This window comes from Drosophila teissieri, chromosome 3R (assembly GCF_016746235.2).
Source record: "Drosophila teissieri strain GT53w chromosome 3R, Prin_Dtei_1.1, whole genome shotgun sequence".
NCBI classification, from domain to species: Eukaryota; Metazoa; Arthropoda; class Insecta; order Diptera; family Drosophilidae; genus Drosophila; species Drosophila teissieri.
Window position 1 is genome coordinate 24,615,436 of NC_053032.1, and position 20,846 is coordinate 24,636,281.

General features: G+C 46.2%; 3 protein-coding genes across 5 annotated transcripts; all 3 read left to right on the top strand.

Annotated features, from left to right (window-relative positions):
* Window positions 1-14,956: 14,956 nt before the first annotated feature.
* On the top strand, window positions 14,957-17,129 carry LOC122619718 (UDP-glucosyltransferase 2). 2 transcript variants are annotated; one of them, XR_006326093.1, is made up of 3 exons: window positions 14,957-15,239; window positions 15,300-16,726; window positions 17,009-17,129. XR_006326093.1 is itself a non-coding variant. In XM_043796817.1 (2 exons), exons 1-2 carry the CDS (start codon window positions 14,984-14,986, stop codon window positions 16,664-16,666), a joined length of 1,623 nt encoding a protein of 540 aa, XP_043652752.1. In that variant the 5' UTR covers window positions 14,957-14,983; the 3' UTR covers window positions 16,667-16,748. The 2 variants fall into 2 exon arrangements, 1 of the variants encoding a protein (XP_043652752.1); XM_043796817.1 differs by lacking the exon at window positions 17,009-17,129 and having other exon boundaries at window positions 15,300-16,748.
* LOC122619719 (UDP-glucosyltransferase 2) lies at window positions 16,921-18,707 on the top strand. The gene is made up of 2 exons (XM_043796818.1): window positions 16,921-17,322; window positions 17,383-18,707. Exons 1-2 carry the CDS (start codon window positions 17,061-17,063, stop codon window positions 18,684-18,686), a joined length of 1,566 nt encoding a protein of 521 aa, XP_043652753.1. The 5' UTR covers window positions 16,921-17,060; the 3' UTR covers window positions 18,687-18,707.
* A 197-nt stretch (window positions 18,708-18,904) lies between these two features.
* Window positions 18,905-20,810, top strand: LOC122620625 (UDP-glucosyltransferase 2-like). 2 transcript variants are annotated; one of them, XM_043798187.1, is made up of 3 exons: window positions 18,905-19,202; window positions 19,318-19,976; window positions 20,037-20,810. In XM_043798187.1, the coding sequence occupies exons 1-3, from the start codon at window positions 18,941-18,943 to the stop codon at window positions 20,646-20,648; spliced, it is 1,533 nt and encodes a 510-aa protein (XP_043654122.1). In that variant the 5' UTR covers window positions 18,905-18,940; the 3' UTR covers window positions 20,649-20,810. The 2 variants fall into 2 exon arrangements, with proteins under 2 accessions (XP_043654122.1, XP_043654121.1); XM_043798186.1 differs by having other exon boundaries at window positions 19,318-20,810.
* Window positions 20,811-20,846: the final 36 nt, after the last annotated feature.

A 20,846-nucleotide genomic window follows, 5' to 3' on the forward strand; every position in this document is an offset into this window, starting at 1 on the left:
AAATGGTGCACACAATTAGAATGCACAACAATAATTACATAATAAATTCGCCAACGCAGCTGGAATGGCAACTGGAATGGCAACTGAAACTGCAGCTGCCGCAGAGGCATTCAGTGTCTTCCGGCGGCAGCTGCCACGAAATGTAAATGGAAATAAGTGGCAGGACGCCAGTCCTTCGTCCTGTATCCTTCGCTCTTGTTGGCGACCGCGTTTACAAATGCCTTCGACTAGTTGAGCACTTGATCAGCACAAAGAGGAGGAGGGAGCTGGAGATTCCTCCATCCATTTCACTCCGCGTGTGGGCGACGGCGAGATTAATAAAATTTATTATCATTGCGATAGTGGCAAAACAAACTGAACGAACGCCCCACACATCCCCCAAAGTATTTATGTGGCTGGTGCTAAAACCAGCTGGGAGAACATATCAAAATGAAGTAAAATTCATTTTACAACATTCAGACTGCGCTGCGCTGAGCTGAGCTGAGTGAGCACTGAAACAGCAGCGCTCGAATGCAAACCGAAATTGCAAATGCTTCTGGGCTGCCATCGAGCTGAGGGCTCAGTGCTGAGAGCTCAGTGCCGGCAGATCCTCCAGTCCACCATTCCAACTGCAGAAAGGAGGAGCAGCAGGAGGAGCGCCGCAGGAGCCAAACGGAAGTTCGACGCCCAAGTGGCAGTCGCGATAATAGCGCCCTGCCATGTGCGCTAAAGTATTAGCATATACACAGGCGCACACGAACTAGAAGCGAGTGCTAGGAGAAAAACTTTTGACTGCAGCGCCGCTATCAGGAGACACATAAATATGAAAACGCAAGCGGGGCTTGAGAAATGCACTCGCAGAAACCCAAGAAACCCATGCCGGGGCTATAAATACACCACAAGCATATTTATATTTACTGTAGGCCAAATGAAATGGTTTTACTTATGGCCGAGGGGCAAGTAACTGGTGTGGTTGCACTTGGAAGCGAGTTAGGACGTAAATGGGTCAGATAGGCTGCCAAACTAGGTCTTACACTTGCAATTTAAGTGAAGAGTAAATAAAAGAAGAGGGAATATTATTTAAATATAATATTAACTTTCTTTTCTACTTCCTTTTCCTTCTTTAGGATGTACGAACTGAGAAATAGGCAGTTTTATTCATTGAATGTACTTTTCCCCCTTTTTATTTTTTTGTTACAGTTCAATAGTTGAGAGACTTTGTGCAGTGCACTTGAAAGGGTAACCAGGCTAGTGGCGACTTCCTAGGCAGATATATGGAGTGTAAAAGTGTCATTGCCACGCCCAGCGGCCATTACCCACCGCCCACAGCACGCCGGCAGTGGAACTGCAACAGAGTGGAATTTGAATATTATTGTCACCCACACACACGACGCACAACCAAACACCCATTCACCCAGCACCCTGAAACACCCAGTGGGCCATGGAGCAGGCACGAACACAGGTTTACTTGGACAGACCTCGACCTGGAGACCAGAAAGGAGATAGAAGCAGGACCAGCACCAGCACCATCACCATCACCAGGAGCAGCCCCAGGACCACAACTGGAACCCAGTATTTAATACTGTTTGTGCAAAATAATAGCTAGGCCCCCCAGAGAGAGAGAGAGTGAGCTAGAGCGAGTGAGAGGGAGAGTGAGAAGGGGCTAGTGTGTGCGAGAGAGAGGCGAGAGATGCGCCCCTGGCGGAGCCGTAAATTCAAATTAAGTCGCCCAACTTGCTGACAGTTAAAATCTTGGTAACAAAAATGTGCAGAGGAGCCCACAGGAGAGATCAGCACTGCACTGGGCCACACTGCGTATGAGTGTTCCTGCCTCTCCATGTGTGAGTGTGCATATCGACCATCATGACACGTGTGTGAGTGTGTGCATGTTAGTTACCAGTTTGTTGAGCATCACACGCAGTTGGTTTTGAATTTATTGCCGCAAAATGCAGCAGCGAAAGGTATTCCCCAGAAGTGCAGATGGATTAAGTGAGCTTCCCTAACATATACATATATATGTTATATATACTGTTATATCTACATGCTGTATACTTGAGCATCCCACCCGTTTCATTTTAATTAAATACTTCGCCAAGCTCTCGCAAAATGTCAAGGCCTTCGGCTCGTTTTCACCTTGCTCTTCATCAGCCCCGCCTCATTTCCGCCCACCTGGAATGGCCACGGCCCCAGCAGTGTGGTCAACTTTCATTGCCGCAATTTGGGGTCATCATTGAAATCAATAAACGCTACCAAAGTGGTTCAAAGTGCGATTTTAAGACTTGGGGGCAGCAGAGAAATGGCCAAGCACTTTCCCAGCCCCAGACTGCGAGTATAGTTGAAAGATTTCCCAACGTCCGGCAAAGTTTGTCTGACCAGTTCGGGGAATTGTGGTCAGAATTATGGGAAAGAGGAAGGAAAGGTGCAAAGGAGTGCTTTCATCGCTGCTCTGATAGTCTTGTGGCAATATCGCAGGCAATCAAATGAAAGAATGTCGGGAAATATGCTGAAAAAATATGGCACTTTTTGATTAATAAATAAAATATACTGTTACAAAACGAATGTGCTTGAATCCGCTTGCCCAGTAGTGGTAAAGTATTCTAAGTGGCAGAGCTGGTTAAAAAAAAAAATGAGTATATTGCCGTGGGTGTCTGCTCACCGGGGATATCAAGTTGAACGTTTTATTGGACGCTTAAGTTTTACAATCAATTCCAGAGCTTATTGCCCGCTACACCCGAGCGCTTAATAATAAAACTCAATTTCATTTTGCTCCCCTTTGTGCCTCGTCTTACTCAGAGGCTCGGCCGGAAATTTGAAGCCAATTAAAAATGCATTCAACGGCAGCGCCAGGAAATAAGCGGCAAAGGAAAAATGAAAAGACAAATTGACAGGCGGGCGAGCTGAAGGGAGTTGGGGGAGTGGGGGCGTGGCATGGCCAGGACACTCGACAGCGAAAGCTCAAGGACAACGAGGGGCGCAAAACTATCCCCCAGTGAGACCCGTCCAAGACACCGCCATGGTTGCATGGATGGGGTTGATGCATTTTTGATGGAAATAAATATGATTGCTGTGATCCGTGATCTGTGCAATCAGGCAAATGGACCAAATCGAGTATTTTAATCAACGCCAAGGGTCGGACCACAAAAACAATCGCCGGCAAAGGCAAACAAAGGCAAACACTTGACGGGAGCATTAAAAGGATTGCAGCGCAAACAAAGGCCGGGCGTGGAAAGCTGGGTGGCTTTTAAATCCGAGGCCCCTTCAGGCCGGGGGAGGGGGGGGGCTGTGTGAGGGGTGTGAATTTGCCGGGAAAGTGCACAAGAAACGCCACTTTACATGCCAAATCGTAAATATTTTGCCATGAAAACAGCACCGGCGGCTGTCGGCCTGGAGTGGAGTGAAGTCGTTTCATTTCAGCCTTTTTTTTCCCACCCATTTCCAGCTCTTCTTTTTTTTCTTTTTTTTTATGCCACATAGCCCACCTGTAAAGGTAACTGTCGCCCCAGCCAGTGGCAGTGGCAGCGGCAGTACGCATCGAGTGTGAATGAAGTGCGCTCTTGGGCGCTTTGCGGCGTTTTGCCGGAGTAGGAAATGAAAAACACTGGAATAATACACGGCATGGCGATGCCGCTCCAAATGTGTTTTTTCTCTGTTTCCAGTACACTTCTCTATGACACTTGGTGGCCGGAGCAGGGTGGTTGCTAGCTGGAGATGATGCTTGTCGAGCAGGTTGCCTAATGGCAAACGGTGCAGGACCCAAGTCCATTACTGGACTGCTTAATACCCAGTAATCCTAACAAACCTCGAAGATAAAAACTAAATATAATTTCTATCGTCTGTGTCCTTTCAGACATCTTCGTCGCATAGTTCAGTTAGAAGGTTCTCTATTTTAATATAAGTTCTTGAGCTAGTATTCATACCTTGCTCCCATGCAAAGCTTACCATTTTCTCCTTCACATTTCCACATCAATCACTGCCTCTGCGGATGCCACGTTGAAAAACAAGTTGCCCAGCAAGTGAGACCCCATAATTATGTGATGCCGTTTTTAGCAGCTAAAAGCTGTGCGTTACCCCGACCCTGCAACCTGCAACCCTGCAACCGAACCCACTGCCGTTGGCAGTCAGGAGCAGTCGGGTGCAACATAATATTCAAGGTGGCTTTAACGGGCGCAGAGGAGAGATGCCGGGGATTGAGATGCCGGAAAGACTGTAGGCTGCGGTCCGGCTTTAATTGTGGCTGCCACAAGGTGCCTTAAGGTGGCTTTGATTCCGAGGCTTCATCGTTGCGTTTTATTTCCCCCACATACCTGGCCCGTAATCAATTTAGACGGCGGTGTATTTCTTGGCTGCAGCTGTATCCTTTGCTCTCCGAGGCGGAGATGCTCCTTGGAACAAAGACCTCCGCCTGGGGACAGGAAATGCATCTTGGCCAGCTGGCTGTGCTGAGCTGCTGAGCTGCTGAACTCCTTGGACTTGGCCAAGGCCCTTTCATGCTGTTGTTCATTTTTGACATAAACATTATGATGCATTCGGTTGAGTAATTATACCCGTTACTCGTAGAGTAAAAGGGTATACTAGATTCGTTGAAAAGTATGTAACAGGCAGAAGGAAGTGTTTCCGACCATATAAAGTATATATATTCTTGATCAGGATCAGTAGCCGAGTCGATCTGGCCATGTCCGTCTGTCCGTCCGTCTGTCCGTCCGTCTGTCCGTCTGTCCGTCTGTCCGTCTGTCCGTCCGTCTGTCCGTCCGTATGAACGTCGAGATCTCAGGAACTACAAAAGCTAGAAAGTTGAGATTAAGCATACAGACTCCAGAGACATAGACGCAGCGCAAGTTTGTCGATTCATGTTGCCACGCCCACTCTAACGCCCACAAACCGCCCAAAACTGCCACGTCCACACTTTTGAAAAATGTTCTGATATTTTTTCATTTTTGTATTAGTCTTGTAAATTTCTAACGATTTGCCAAAAAACTTTTTGCCACGCCCTCTCTAACGACCACAAACCGACCAAAGCTGCCACGCCCACACTTTTGAAAAATGTTTTGATATTTTTTCATTTTTGTATTAGTCTTGTAAATTTCTATCGATTTGCTAAATAACTTTTTGCCACGCCCACTCTAACGCCCACAAAACCGCCAAAAACTGTATGTGCTGAAGACTCTCCTTCGCACTTCGAATAGCTGAGTAACGGGTATCAGATAGTCGGGGAACTCGACTATAGCGTTCTCTCTTGTTTTTATTGTATTTTTTCTCAAGCCCACTCTCTCTCTGGCAGGCTGGCCTGCTCGGTTTGGCCCCCTTTGTTGAGCTGAGCTACCCGCGGGCTGTTTCAGTGTGTACTTGGGAAATGCTGCCCTTTGCCGTTGCCTTGCTTTAATATAACCAACAATTCCACAGAGCCTTTGCGGTCATTTTGCTTTTATTAAAAAGAGTATGGCAGGCCCCTCGCGTCCGGAATCCGCATCCGCACTGAGAATCCGTACTGACTTGGGACCCTCGAGTGCCGTAGTGGCTGCAGTTGTTTATTATGTGCAAGATTTCTATGCTCGCAACGAGAGTTATTATTATTTTGCCATACATTTATTTATGTCCACCGATGTCGTGTGTGTGTGTGTGTGTTCTGGGTTCTTACGCACAATAAAGAATGCATAAAGTTGCCTGGGAGCGGGCATATTGTATTGTGCGCTTGACTACAAACGTTTGCTTATTCTCTAATCAAACAAAATTCAATCACTCGAAATTCATTGCATACTTTCCAGCGACAAGCTGGATGGAAAGGGGAAAGGGGGATGATTTACAGTGCTGTTATTATTCATGCATTTTAAGGACTCGGTCGAAGGACCTTGGGGGACATGGCTTTTTTGCGATTTCATTTTGTTTGATTACTTGTTGTTCTTGTCGGGGATCTGGTTGTCGAGTGTGCATGTTATTGTGTACTTCCTTGCCGGCTCTTGCGTATGCAAATCCCCAAAAGCTTCGGCCAACTGGCTTGGAGATAAGTGCATTTGTCAGTCATTCAATCTGTGTCCCGCCCCTCCACCCCTCCATTTTGGAGTACAAGTCCTGGTCCTTGTCGTCGCACGCTTTCCTCCTGGGTGAAACACCAATTGTTTTCATTGATTTTGTTTCAGCAGCTCCCCTTTTTCGATCCCCATGTGCTGACTTGTTGATGGCCAGCTATTTGATGGTATATTGAGCTGGCAGCCAAGCGAGTGTGACTAACAAGCTGGCTGCTTATAATTCCCCAACGTTTTCCTGCCAAAGTGCCCAAGTATTCGAAGTAGCAAAGAAAAATTGAGAACTTCCCCAGTAAATTAAATATAAGGCACTCGGGAAAAAAATGATTAAACTGCCTGGCTTGCTATAGGGTAATAGCAACCTGATCCTTACGATTTGGAGCTTTAAAAACGGCAGGTGCTAAACGAATTTGTAAGTTCAAATTGATATTTATTAAACTAATTGCTTCATAACTAGCGCATACACTTAAGGTGTATTTCTCTTAGTGCAAGGCAGCCGGGAAGTGCAAGGAAAACTGTTGGGATGCTGGCATGTCATAAGCACCAGCTAATGTTCAACTGTTGTTAAGGATCGCATCCTGTGTGAGCTTAGCTGCGCTTGTGTGTTTGTGTGTTTGCGTGTTTGCGTGCTAAGGGGATGCAACACAACTCTAATTATATTTAATGTTTTTCAGTCAAGGACGTGCTGATGCTGCAGGAGGAGCAGGGGGTGAACTAAAACCCCAACTAAGATTTCTTTTCACCCTGACTCTTCGTGTGTGTGTGCGAACGTGTTTATGTGCGTGCTTAAACATAATACCTTCATGCTTTTATTAGTGGATTAATGTCGACTCCTTGCGGACCGACCGACACAGTTGGCCCTCGCACTTTGGCCAATTGGGTGCGGGCATCCAATTAACGGAGCATAAATCAAATTAACTCAACTCAACTCGTGTCTGGTGTCTGGTGGCTCGGAGATTCGACCGATAGGCGCTGACAGGCGGCATTGATTTGCCAGCTAATTGCCAGAAAGGATTATGCGGCTCTTACACTCCGAGTCCGAATCTCCGAGCATCAGAGCCTCTGTGTTTCGCAGGACAAAAGAAAGGCAGACGGGCTGCCTGAATCAACAGACTAACAGGCAGATAAGACGCCCACGGACGGGATTCTTTGTTTCGGCCGAGAACAAAGGGAATGCCTAATGGCAGATACATGGCCGAGCCATAAATCTTTAATGGAGATATGTGTGGAGACACGAGATTAAAGCCTTTTAATTGTGGGCGTGACGGAGAGCCTTTGGCCTAATGAAACATCAGGTCTATATGTCCGATACGACCAACTCATCAATCTTCGATCGGGCAAAATCGGCCAACGTGCATTTCATAATTAAGCCATCGCCCGGTTGGTGATGCAATATTGAGCAAATATGACGTATACGCCCCGTAAAAGGATTTGGAATATGCGATGGATATGCAACCGGAATGGAATCAGTGGCAGTCAGGTGTCGCAGGCTCCGAATATTTGCTCGTTTTGGCAAAGGAGTGAAAGGGGGTTTTGCGGTCGAAATATTACACATGTCAAAGTGCGGTTAGGTGTGTTTATGATATGCGCCATTATGCGAATTTGCATTTTAAATTCGCCATCCAAACACCCAACACATAATGCGCTTCATGGAGTGTGCGTGTTTGGTTCATCGTGTGCATAATTAATGCGCAAACAAAAAAGCCTTATTCGGCTCCCAAATGTTGGTACATGTTTAGTAAATTCCCTGATATGATTGATGCTGATATATGTGACAAGGTATCGCAGAATGCACCTCTTGCATTCTTGCAGCTGGGAAAATGCAATTAGTTGCTTGCTAGGCGCTGGTGCGTAAACTTTATCAGCCATCTGGCAAAGTTTTGTTAACAGAAATTGAGGCAACTCGAAACTTGCCAAAAGTGCTTTCATAATGCGCCACTTTCCGGCCCGCGACTAATAGGGCGTGAAATGGAATGGGAAAAAATTTAATTTGCACCAGCAAGTGTGTAAAATGAAATTCGCTGCATTTTTCAGCTGCCTCTGTTGCGGCACAAATGGCAACCAACTGTCAACGGCAGTGGCCAAAAGGAGCTCTGCCATTCCGCAACACATGGATTGCATAAAGGGGAGCAGGGCTCTCCCCTCCTTTCCCCTCCCTTCCTCTCCTCTCCTGTTGAACAGAACCGCAAATAAATTCAGCAGCAGGCAGTTAGCTCATATTTTCAGGGAACCGCAGGATACACACGTCCACCGACTCACCAACTCACCAAACAACCGCACACTTGCACACACGCCCATTCATCGAGGAGGAGATATGTTAGATGCTTGTTTTGGGCTGCAGCACCGACTTTATTCACAACCCTGTCTGTGGAAAATGAAACAGTTTCGCTAACAAACGGCATACAAAAAAGGCCAAATTATTTATTCAAATTTTTGGCAAGCACCAAATGACAAATGGAAGGACTTCATTGAATTAATCACGGCCAAAGTTGGGCGAAACTATTCAATCTAGAGCGTTTATACTCAACCAATGGCCACAAATTCAATTAGATTCATTTGGGCACAAATGTGGAAATCGATGGAGGTTTGCTAGATAATGGCATAATACATATATGTACATAGAGACATGGTTCAATTGCAATTATTTGTCTGCGACATGTCACTGGCAAAAGGTCCTTGTTTACCCATAGACAATGTCGGTGATTAAAACTACCAGCTCAGCTCAATTATTGCAATTAGTTTGGCACGAGGTGCTGCAGGGCAGACCAAAATGCTGACCTACATTGTGCTCGCTACCAGTGCAGTAGTAGGACAATTAAATCGGAGACAAAGTCTACTTAGTCAGGGTCAAGGCTCTGCCGTTCATTATCCTGGCTAATGTGCCTCCCCAAAACACTTGGCACTGAGCACTAAGCACAAAAGGAGACGAGCTCCGAAAATGGATATTTATGTGCGCCTATTGCACATGCAGGCCCCAAATATTCACCATAAATCTCGATAACTTGCATTTGCATCTGTTGGCTGCCTGGCTGCCTGGCAGCATGGCCTTCCACTTGGACGGCTGGCAACTGTGGCAGCCGCGTGCACTCAGCTAAATGAAAACGTGCCCGATTTTTCCAAATAGTTTAGTGCCAGGCAGCATGAAGCGTGTTATTTTATCTCTGCCACAGTGTGTGTGTGTGCTGTGCCACAAAACCCAGCCCCTGTGCTCACAGGCAGCCGCATAAAGTAGTGAACAGTAGCAGCAAGATGCCGCAAAAGTAAAGCAGGTTGCAGCAGCAGCAAAAGTAGAAGACGAGCGGTGCATGCCAAGCAGGAAAAATCCGGCAAGCGATGGGAAATGGAGAGTGGGTGGGAGGTATGTAGGTAGGCGAAAGAAAAACCGTCCAAGTCTTTCATACACAATTTCTTTGTTGGCCCAGCGAAAGTGTTGTGTTCTGTTTTGTTGTGTTGTGCTGTGTGCTGTGGCAAGACAACGCCGAGCTGAAGTTTAAAGCAGCTGCTTTCCCGTCTTCTTGCCATGTAGGTCGGCTGTATGCCAGGCTTAATTTGATCATTTATCAACTGCGAGATACATGAGCTGGCTGCCAGCGGCGATTCCGCATTTCCCATATCCCATACCCTATTCCACACACCGCTCCACCGCACTGCCAAGAAGCTCCGAAAGCAGCTCTATGCTCCACTGACAAATCTAAACAGGCATGTAATCATTTCAGCTGAGGTCTTAATGCCGCAACGCAACGCTGACACTGCCTGCAGTCATAGTCAGTTAGTTAAAGTCCACATATTCCTTTGGCTTTCTGCTTTCCAAGCCACCAGCTTCCAGCCACCAGTTACCAGTTACCAGCCTTCCCCCATCCCGCTGACATTTGTGTGTGTGCATGCACAACGCGGCGTATGCGCAATATTTAGAATGCATGGCCGCTTTGTTGGCGCTTCAAGGAGCTCTTTGGAGGGGCTTTCGGCTTTTGCGGCTGCACTGAGGACTGTGGAATTATAAATGGTGGCGTTGATTAAAATTTATAACAATGCGTGCGTCTAGACACGACATTCCATGGCTATTGAGCGAATGGGGTGCGTTAATGAATTGAAATAAATAATTATGTGCCACATTGAGCATTGCATTCCAATGGGCAGCACATTAAAGATTTATGGGATGCCAGTTTTCCTACTATTGCAGCAGTATAAAAATGTAATTACAAAATTATTCAAATATGTTATAATTAAATAAATTTATGAAATCATCTTGCATTTGCAACCTTAAACAAAACAAACCAACAACCAGACGAAAGTGAAAAATATGGGGCCACTGGATTTAGCGTCCAAAGTGATGACTCCTAGGTGAACTGGTTTTGAAGTGGCGTGGACTTCTGTTAATGGCCAGCATCGCTCCGCATTTCATTTAATTCTCGGCACTTAACTTGAACTCCATTTCGCCGGTTCCGCCCGAGCTCCTGGATCCCCAAAAAGCTGAAAGTGGCCGCCAGCGCGTCAACATAACATTTTTCGCTTTATAAATATTTGAACGCTTAAAAGCTGGCAAGGACCCGTCGTCGGAGCAGGAAAAGCAGCAGAAGCAGGAAAGCCGGAGAGTTGCAATTGCAGTCGAGAGCTCACAGCTCCTCTGGCTGTTTTTTGGCCGTTTTGGCCTGTTTGTTGCTGCCTTGGATGTTTTGGCCAATTTCCCTGTTTGCGCCGGCTTTCGAGTTTTGGGGTAGCGGAGGCGATAATCGCATGAGGTTGAGCGCTTTATTGGCCTCGCTTATGCTCATAAAAGTCGGCCAGCCGAATGGACTGAGTGCCGGGTGCATTGCATCCGATTCGCAGGCCGGAGATTTCGGGGCGGCTAATTGGAATTTGTAGCCGGCAATTAGAGTCCTCGCCAGGCCAGAAACGAGGACAAAGAGCAGCACCGCAGCTGACACTTTAAGGCCATTGAGAATTGCAATGGCATTTGCGTTTGCGTTTGCATTTCGCTTGTCCAATAACAATAATGGCAACAAAACGAGCCACTGGAGCCACCGGAGCACCATCGTAACCATCGTAGCCATCGCAGCCACAAGCTCATCCTGCGACCTTTCTGCGGCCAACGCGGCATTAGTTTGCATTATCCAGCAGCGGGGGAGGAAGTGCTCCTGGTGCTGTCGTAATATTGTTATTGTTTGCATTATTGCGCTCAATGTGGCACAAAAGTTGCCTGCCACAAAGTTGGAGCGGAACTTTCAGCCGTGCGCCTGCTTGACATATAAATTTTAATTTCTCGGCTCGGGTCGAGTGGAAAGTGGAGTGTGGCGAGTGGCGAGTGGAAAGGCAGCGGAACTTTGCGGCCAGCCGCAGAACACAACGCAACACAACACAGCACAATGCAAAGCAAAGGCAAACACACAATCAGAAGTCCAAACTAAAGTTGCATTGGCCACACACTCGAGAGGCAAGGAGAGCAGCTGGCCGCTGGAAAATGCGAATGGGAGTGGGAAAATGCCCTTTCGGTGGTTCAAGGCCGTGCGCTGCGAGCCCCTAGTGCCAGCATCAATTTATGAAGCACCACCAGGACCAGGACCAGGGAAAACAGGCTCCAAACAGACCAATGGAAAAAACCACCGACAGACAGCCCGCCGGCGAACGTTATTTATTGAGTCTGAAGCTTGTCAGCGGCGTGTGAAGTGGCTGCCAGCAGCAGCTGGCGATTTATGTGGGCCAGAACGGGCCTCGTTTCGGCCAACTTTACGCTTAGGATGCCAAACCCTTTGACAACTTTTGGGCCCGAACGGAAATGAAAGCCAATGGCAAACATTTGCTGAAACTGTAGGTGGGGTCGTCGGAGTGGCATTGGCTACATAGGATTATCAAGTTAACAGCTGGCTAATTCCACAGAGAAAAATTTGCTAAATTAATCAATCATTTAGTTTTTTGCAAGAGAACTGAATACAAGTTGCTACTATAAATCTAACAGCAATCATTCTATTTTAAAGTGCTTATTTATGAAAACATCTCTTGAATTCAGTGAGGAACTACATTTCACTTTGTGATCAATACTTGTGGTATGAATATATAATATAACACAAACGAAAATGATAAAAGAAGTCTTACTTTCTTTTCTAAATATTTTATTTAAGATTTTTGATAAAAGGTACATGAAATCGTGGCGTTGTGTTTTCTCCGTGTCTTTTGCCGTGGAAATGAAGAAACCGGAAAAGCAGAACGACACATTAAAGACTCCCCACCTTTCCGGCGCCCGTCAGCTGCTATCTTCATCTGGAGAAGGCACTCCCACTTTGGCACATCCAGACATCCTCCAGATGCCGTCTTCTTGCCGTGCGGGTCCCGCACCCCGCACCCAGCAGCCAAGTCGAAAGACAACTGCGGCTTTTATTGTTTCCGCTGTTGACATTATCACGGCAGCGACACCTGCCGGGCGGGCTGGGCGAGCGTTTTATTGTTTTGCGCTTGATGCAATGTGACAGTAGCGAGCCCTCATTCCGGCTCCTTTATCACCTATCACCTAGCGTGCGAGGCCAACTGGCATTTGCACGCCGTCAAAAGGCAATATTGCGCATACGCCGTGTGGCTCCATTAAGATAATTAAAAGCAGCCGCCGAGTCACGCTGCAGTTGGCCCAAGGATCAGTCGATAAGCACACCAAAAACGGCAACAAGTCACAGAAAAAGGAAAAAAGAAGGATGGATGGATGGCCAAGTCGCTCTATTAACCAACTGCCGTTGAATAATTAGACAGCTTCCGCTTTCGTTTCCGCTTCCGGTGGCGTCTGGTCGCATAAATTACAACCAATATTTAACGAGGCAAAAAGGCGAGAAAAAGACTGAGTCCTCAACTTAGAGGTCCTTTTTAACAGCAAAAAAACTGCGACGCCCAGCTGCTGCTGCGGTTGGTTTTGCCCCAAGGACAAGGCAAGGCGGCTTTTGTCATCGCCAGTTGGCGGCAAATTGTGATTTAGTGCGCCGCGGTCCGAATCAAAAGTGCATAAATATTGCCAGCTCGAGTTGCCGCATTGATATCATTTACATTTCCGTCGGAAGCGTTTACACGCCTGTCACAGCACTTATTTATTATGCATTCCCCTGCAATTGAAGCCGTTTTTCCACGCACACACACTTTTTTTCTCAATTTAAGTATGCACAGTGTTTGCGGGGGCAAAAAACGCTAACTGGAGTCCATCTAAATTACTTCGAAACGATGATTGGATGTCGATTAAAGAGATGGCAAATTGAGCACTACAATTTAATTACCAAAATTGACGGCTGCCATTTTGGGCAAACTGGAGTGAATTGTGCGGCCATTACAAGAGAAGTACCCAGCATATCCGACAAATGGAAAATTAAAATTGTAATCCCTTGTTGTGGGTTCGAATCTGTAGTATCGAGCATGAAGTTTTGGCCAAATTCTAATTAATTAGACTGTGAAAACCTGCAGAAGAATCCCGTTTAATCGGATACTGAACCACTTTGGCACACATCCATCGCTCAGTGATGGACTATCAACTCGATGGCTGCAGTCTGATATGCCTATTCAAAATGGTTGCAGCCATCAACTCAGCAATGCAAACGGTAGCATTTTACGAGAATTGTTTATTTGGAATGCAACGATGCATTGTTGCCACTCTGATCCCATTTTCCCATGCACGGCGGCGCAACCGTCAAAGGGACAACCACTCCAAAAATACTCCAAAAAAAAGGAGACCCGAAAAGAGGAGCCATAACCATTTTTTATGCAACGCTTTTTGCGGTCGCCGTTAACGCTGATTTATGAGTGTTAAGTTAATTTGGGCTGCCACGCCCCCCACAACTCCCCCGAATCCTTGATTGGACCGCATCGCCCAGTCGCACTGCATTCAGGTCCCACTTCATCATTCTAGACGCCCGTTCATGCAACTCATGCATGTTTGAACGGCGGCACCACCGCCCACATAAACTCACCCACCGCCCACAGCCACCCACAACCACCCACCACTACCCACCACCACCCACAGCCACCCAATCGGTGCAGGATGCAAATAGAGGCACCGTTGAAATGCACTTTGAGTTATAGTCAAAATATAAAACGCACAGTTGCATTTACGAGGCCATAGACTGCGTTCGGCGAAATGTGGAGCGATGCCATTTTACACCTCCACCTGCGGCTGCCGTAAAAGGTTAAATGCCGCATTTTCCGACATTCTTGCGGGGTCATGTGATTGCCAGGCTGGTCAATGCGCTCTTAAAATATTATCATTTACTTGCAATATTTTATTCCACTTGCGTTGATAAACCACCATTTACATCCTGTTAGTATGCAACAAAAACTGTTAACTTATTCGCGCATATGGCTATTTCCGTTTGTAATGCCATATACTTTTAAGCTGCCTCTAAATTAAAAAACTATTCATATTTAAACTATATTTTGCAGCTAGAAAGGTGTAATAGGTATAAGGATAATTGCAATGGTCATGTTCCCCCATTTTCCTACTTGTTCACTGAAAATATGATTTCACCTCATCCATTTATGGGACAGCTCTCAGTCTTGCCTATAATTGTGGCTAATAGCCATAAAATTATGGAAAGCACGGTACACACCAAAGTTTTAGATGTGCCGCCCTCTGTCTGAAATTTACAAATTAAAAAAAAAACAAAATACTCCCCCTATTAGCAAATGAAAATACCCTCTAGTTTAGCGCATGCGGTTTGGGGTGGTTTTCAGAAGGAGATGACTACAGCAACGATAGAAAGAGAACACACTATAAACACAAGGGATGGCTTCGAATAAAATTTCCCTCATGGCGCCAAATCTAGTGCATTATCCGCAGCCAAAACAAAAACCAACGTGAGCTATCAGTTCTATCTATCAAATACATAAACACAATAGTTATCAACCAGCTTTATAGCTTTTACTCCGACAAACTGGAACTTTTCGGTTGATCGGTAAAGTGCAGATAAGATTGCGTTTACTTGCGGACAGAGCTCTGACATGAGCGGACCAACAGCGTGAAAATGCGCCCCAGCTGTGCTTGGCTGGCCTTCGGCCTGCTTTTGCAGCTGAATCTTCACCTGGACTTGGGTCAAGCGGCCAGCATCCTGGGCGTGTTCCCGTACCGCATTCCCTCTCCCTTTCAGATGGTACGACCTTTGATGAGGGCGCTGGTGGAGCGGGGACACAAGGTGACGATGGTCACACCCGCTGGTTATCCGGACGAGATAGACGGAGTGCGGCACATACGAGTGGCCACGCTGAACCAGCTCATGCAGAGTGAGTAATCCCACGTGTAGTGCCATAGGCTCTTTACAGTGGATATGGATTTTCCCGCAGATCTAATGGACAACGACCAATTCGTTGACGCATTGGGTGATAAATGGAAGGAGGGTGTTCTCGCATCCACGATTTTCTACAACGTTTCCCATGCCATTCTCAGCGATACTGGTGTTCAGTTGATGATGCGGGATAGAAGTGAAAGATTTGATATGATCATGGTGGAAGCTAGCCACCTGGATGCACTCTACGGACTGGCTGAGTTCTACAACGCCACCCTGCTGGGGATTTCGTGTATGCACATGAGCTGGCATATCGACTACTTGGCGGGAAATCTGGCTCCGAGTGTATATGAGCCCGTGTCCCCTATCGGGTTTGCCCTCGATGACTCACTCCTAAGTAGGGCGTTCAATTGGATTTATATCACCGAGGAGAAGCTCCTGGAACGCCTAGTTTACCGACCCGCCCAAGTGCGATTGCTAAAAAAGTTCTTCGGATATCCGGCGGAGAAGCTGGATGAGCTACGGTCCAGATTCTCGGTCATCCTGGTTAATACCCACTTCAGCATGGGAAGGGTGCGAGCCAATGTGCCCAACATCATTGAGGTAGCAGGAGTGCATCTCAGCGAGCCCCCAGAGCCATGTGGTGCGGAGCTGCAGAAATATTTGGACGAGGCCGAGCACGGCGTCATCTACTTCTCAATGGGCCAGGATATCCTGATGAAGTATCTGCCGGAAAATATGCAGAAGCAACTGCTGCTGGCCTTCTCCCGGTTGAAACAACGGGTGATTTGGAAGACTGAGCTGTCCGTGCTGCCGAACCAATCGGAAAACATATTTCTGTTGGACAATGTGCCCCAGCGAATGGTGCTGGCGCATCCCAATCTCCGGCTGTTCATCTCCCACGGCGGCCTGCAGAGTGTGATGGAGGCCATTGACAACGGAGTGCCCATGCTGGGAATGCCTCTGTTCTTCGACCAGTTCAATAACATGCATCGAGTGCAGCTAGCCGGAATGGCTAAGGTCTTGGACCCCAACGAGTTGAACGCAGATACTCTCATCGAAACTATCACAGAGCTACTGGAAAATCCTAGCTATGGGGAAACAGCTAAAGAAATGGCAGAGTCCTTCAGGGATCGACCAATGAGTCCTCTGGAGACTGCCATCTGGTGGACGGAGTACGCTCTGCGGAATCGGGATACTTCTCACATGCGTCTCGATGTAGAGGCGATTCCTCTAATGCGATACTACAGACTGGACAGCTTACTCACCGTGGGAGTTCGCTTTGCCTTCGTCGTTGGATCGCTGATCTTTCTGGGCTGGAGGTTGTACGAGAAAAATCGCAATAGGAATAGAAGACTTCGAGAAAGGCATATGGCGTTTTCGCAGATACAATTGCGATTGAGAGATTATGAAGCAGTAACCTAGATTGCTTCAATTTCAATTGCAAGTTGAGGTACACGCTTTCTAGATCTCGAATTTTATAAGGTAATAGAAAACAAAAACAGTGATCGAAGACAGATACAATTTTTACACTCAATTCATATCTTATCAAATCTTTTTACTAAATGTTTAAAAAATTATGAAATATTAATCAGGTTTTTAAATGAGTGCATTACCAGTTAAGCTATTTTTCTCTCCAACAAGAATCGGAACCAAAGAGCTTTCTTTTAATTCTAAAGAGTGTCAATCCAAAATTATCAAGCCATTTGATTGTTATTGCTTGTAAATAACGTGGAGCTTTCGTGGGTATTGCGAAATACCGATTAGATTTGCTCAGTTGCGGTCAGAGCTCCAACATGAACGAACCGAATTCGTGAAAATGTGCCTCGGATATTGCTGGCTGACTGTCTGCCTGTGCCTGCTGCTGCAACAGGATCTTCACCAGGACCTGGCCCAGGCTGCCAGCATCCTGGGTATATTTCCCTACCGCCACATTTCGCCGTTCTTCGTGATGCAGCCTTTGGCTCGGACATTGGCGCAGAGAGGGCACAATGTGACTCTAATCACACCGTTCGGCATGCCAAACGATATCGAGGGAGTGCGACATATACGCGTTGCTCAGCTAAACGAACGTATAAAGGGTTAGTCACCTTCATAAAGTCTATAAACTTTATTCGTTTATTGATACGTTTATTTTTTAGAAATGCTCGAGTCTGACCAAGTGCTGGATTTCATGATTAACAAATGGACGGAGAGCGCACTTACTGCAAAGGCGCTTTTCAATGCCTCCTATGATATTCTAAGTGATCCCGGCGTTCAAAGGATGCTGCACGACAGAAACGAGGGCTTCGACCTGATCATCATGGAACCAGCTAATCTCGACGCCCTTTATGGCCTGGTTGAGTACTACAATGCCACATTGATAGGATTATCCAGTATACGGATTAACTGGCACACCGACGAATTGGCCGGAAATCCAGCGCCATCAATATACGAGCCAATATCGCCGGTGGGCTATTCGCTGGAAACATCATTGCTCAGTCGAATGTACAATTGGATTCATATAATGGAAGAGAAATTGGTGGACTACTTGATCTTACGACCAGCTCAGCTGCACCTATTTCAGAAATTCTTTGGCTATTCCGCACAGAAGATGAACGAGTTGAGATCCAGATTCTCGTTGATGCTGATCAATAGCCACTACAGCATGGGCAAAGTGAGAGCCAATGTGCCAAACATTATCGAGGTGGGTGGACTTCATCTCAGCGAGCCAACTGAACAGTGTGACGAGGAGCTGCAGAAGTTTCTGGACGAAGCGGAGCACGGAGTCATTTACTTCTCGTTGGGCAACGACATTCTGATCAAGTTTCTTCCCGTAAACATTCAAGAGTTTCTACTGCAGACGTTTGCTAAGCTAAAACAAAGTGTGATTTGGAAGAGCGAACTGCTGTATATGCCCAACAAGTCGGACAATGTATATGTTATTGAACAAGCCCCCCAGCGCCAGATTCTGTACCATCCCAATGTCCGACTATTCATCACAAACGGTGGACTACTGAGTGTGATTGAGGCGGTGGACAGCGGAGTTCCAATGCTGGGACTACCCATGTTCTTTGACCAATTCGGCAATATGCGCTGGGCACAGTCATCCGGAATGGCAGAAGTCATCGATATCAACACTCTGAACGAGGCTATTCTAACCGAGACCATTAAATATATGCTGGGAAACCAGAGTTATTCTGTGAAAGCGAAGGAAATGTCGCAGTTCTTCAAGGACCGCCCCATGAGTCCTTTGGATACGGCTGTGTGGTGGACGGAGTACGCACTTCGAAACCGGAACATTACTCGAATGCGCCTTAACTTGGAGGAGATTCCATTGCTGGAGTACTATAGGATAGACAGTATTTTAGCATTTAGTGCGCGATTTGGATTAGTCGCTGTATCCCTAGTCTTTCTGGTCTACACCTTGTTACTGAAAAGTCGTGTCAGACGATTGCATCCATAATAAAGTCACTATGTCTGTAGACTCGAAAATGTTTATATATGAAATTTATGGTGTTATGAATAGATAACAGCACGTTGTTCATTGTGTTTACGATGGTAAAAGTTCTCTGTGAATTGCCTGAGCTTTGAAAATCAATTTGTTATCAATTCTCTTGGAAATCAAACAAAGCTTTTTCCAGTTTGCCGACACTTATTAGATTAGATTGTGTTCATTTCCGGATAGACCTCGGTCATGGACGGAGTAGCACCGTGAAAATGCGCCTCAGCTCCGCTTGGCTGGCACTCGGCATGTGCCTGTTATTGCATCCAAATGGGAACTTCGACCTGGCGCAGGGAGCCAACATCCTGGGAGTATTTCCCTACCACTACGGCTCCGCATTTCTGGTGGTGAGGCCGTGGATCGAGGCACTTTTGAAACGAGGCCACAGAGTAACTCTAATCACACCTGATGAAATCACACCCGACATCGAGGGAGTTCGACATATACGCGTTAACAAGCTGAGAAAACACGCTCGAGGTAATTCAATTTAAAACCAAAAAATTATCGACATATAGCTGGACTTTTAAACATTTTTAAAAGAGTAAAAAGAAGTTTTTATCAACCTACAACTTTACGTTTGTGTACCGCACAGAATTTGTTGAGACTCATCAAATTGTGGACTTCTTGAGCAACAAATGGAAGGAGGCCAGTTTGGCTGCTACAATATATTTCAATATAACCCATGATATTCTGAGTGACGACGGAGTTCAAAAACTGTTGAGTGACAAAAGTGAGCGGTTCGATTTAATCCTAATGGATGCGAGCAACCTGGACGCACTGTACGGCCTGGTGGAGTACTACAATGCCACTCTGATTGGCTTAACAAGTACGAGTATTAACTGGTTTATCGAAGAACTGGCGGGAAATCCAGCGCCGAGTCTCAATGAACCGATTTCGCAAATAGGCTACTCCAGGGATTACTCGATCGTGAGTAGAATTAGGAACTGGCTTCACATCAACGAGGAGAAGTTGATGGAGTATCTTATAATTCTACCAGCTCAACTGCGGGTCTTCAAAAAGTTCTTCGGTTATTCGACAGAGAAGTTCTATGAATTGCGTGGCAGGTTTTCGCTGATCCTGGTCAACAATCACTTCAGCTTGGGCAAAGTGCGATCCAATGTGCCCAATCTCATCGAGGTGGGTGGAATTCATCTAAGCCAACGCCCAGAACCGTGCGATGAGAGCCTGCAGAAGTTCATGGACGACGCGGAGCACGGTGTCATCTATTTCTCGTTGGGCCAGGACATAATGGTGAGGTTTCTTCCAGATTCCCTCCAACAAACACTGAAAGAGGCCTTTGCAAAGCTAAAGCAGCGTGTTGTTTGGAAGAACGAGCTCTTCAAAATGCCAAACATATCGGATAACATATATGCTCTGGACGCAGTCCCCCAACGTCAGATTCTAGCCCATTCGAATGTGCGTCTCTTTATCACGAATGGAGGTCTACTGAGTGTAATCGAGGCGGTGGACAGTGGAGTTCCCATACTCGGACTACCGGTGTTCTTTGACCAATTTAACAATTTGCGTCGTGCGCAGTTGAAAGGCATGGCAGAGGTCCTGGACATAAACCAACTGGATGTGGATACTCTTGTTAAAACAATTATAGAACTGATAGAAAATCCAAAATATGCTTTGAATGCTAATAAAATATCCATGACTTTCAAGGACCGACCCATGAGTCCTTTGGATACGGCTGTCTGGTGGACGGAGTACGCTCTGCGTAATCGGGATATATCCCACATTCGCCTCGATGTCGAGGAGATTCCACTGATACATTACTACAGAATAGACAGCATCCTCACTTTATTCCTTCGATTTGTATTGATTGCTGGGTCGGTGATCTTTCTCGTTGCAGTTTGCTTAAAAACTTACATGTCGCTCGGTTTAGGTTACCGATTGCACTTTAACTTATCAATAAAGTAATACGGCATTGTAATGAAAATGTACAACATTTCTTCAATTATCTGCGGATATTTATGACTCTCGATAATGTTGTTTTAATAAGCGTTTAGAAGCTGTTCTTCACTTAAGATAAGAGTCATTTTAAGTCGAGTTCTATAATAAATTTGATAATATTTATTTTAATTTATAACGTTCTTTTTTTTGTGGTAATGGAATTGT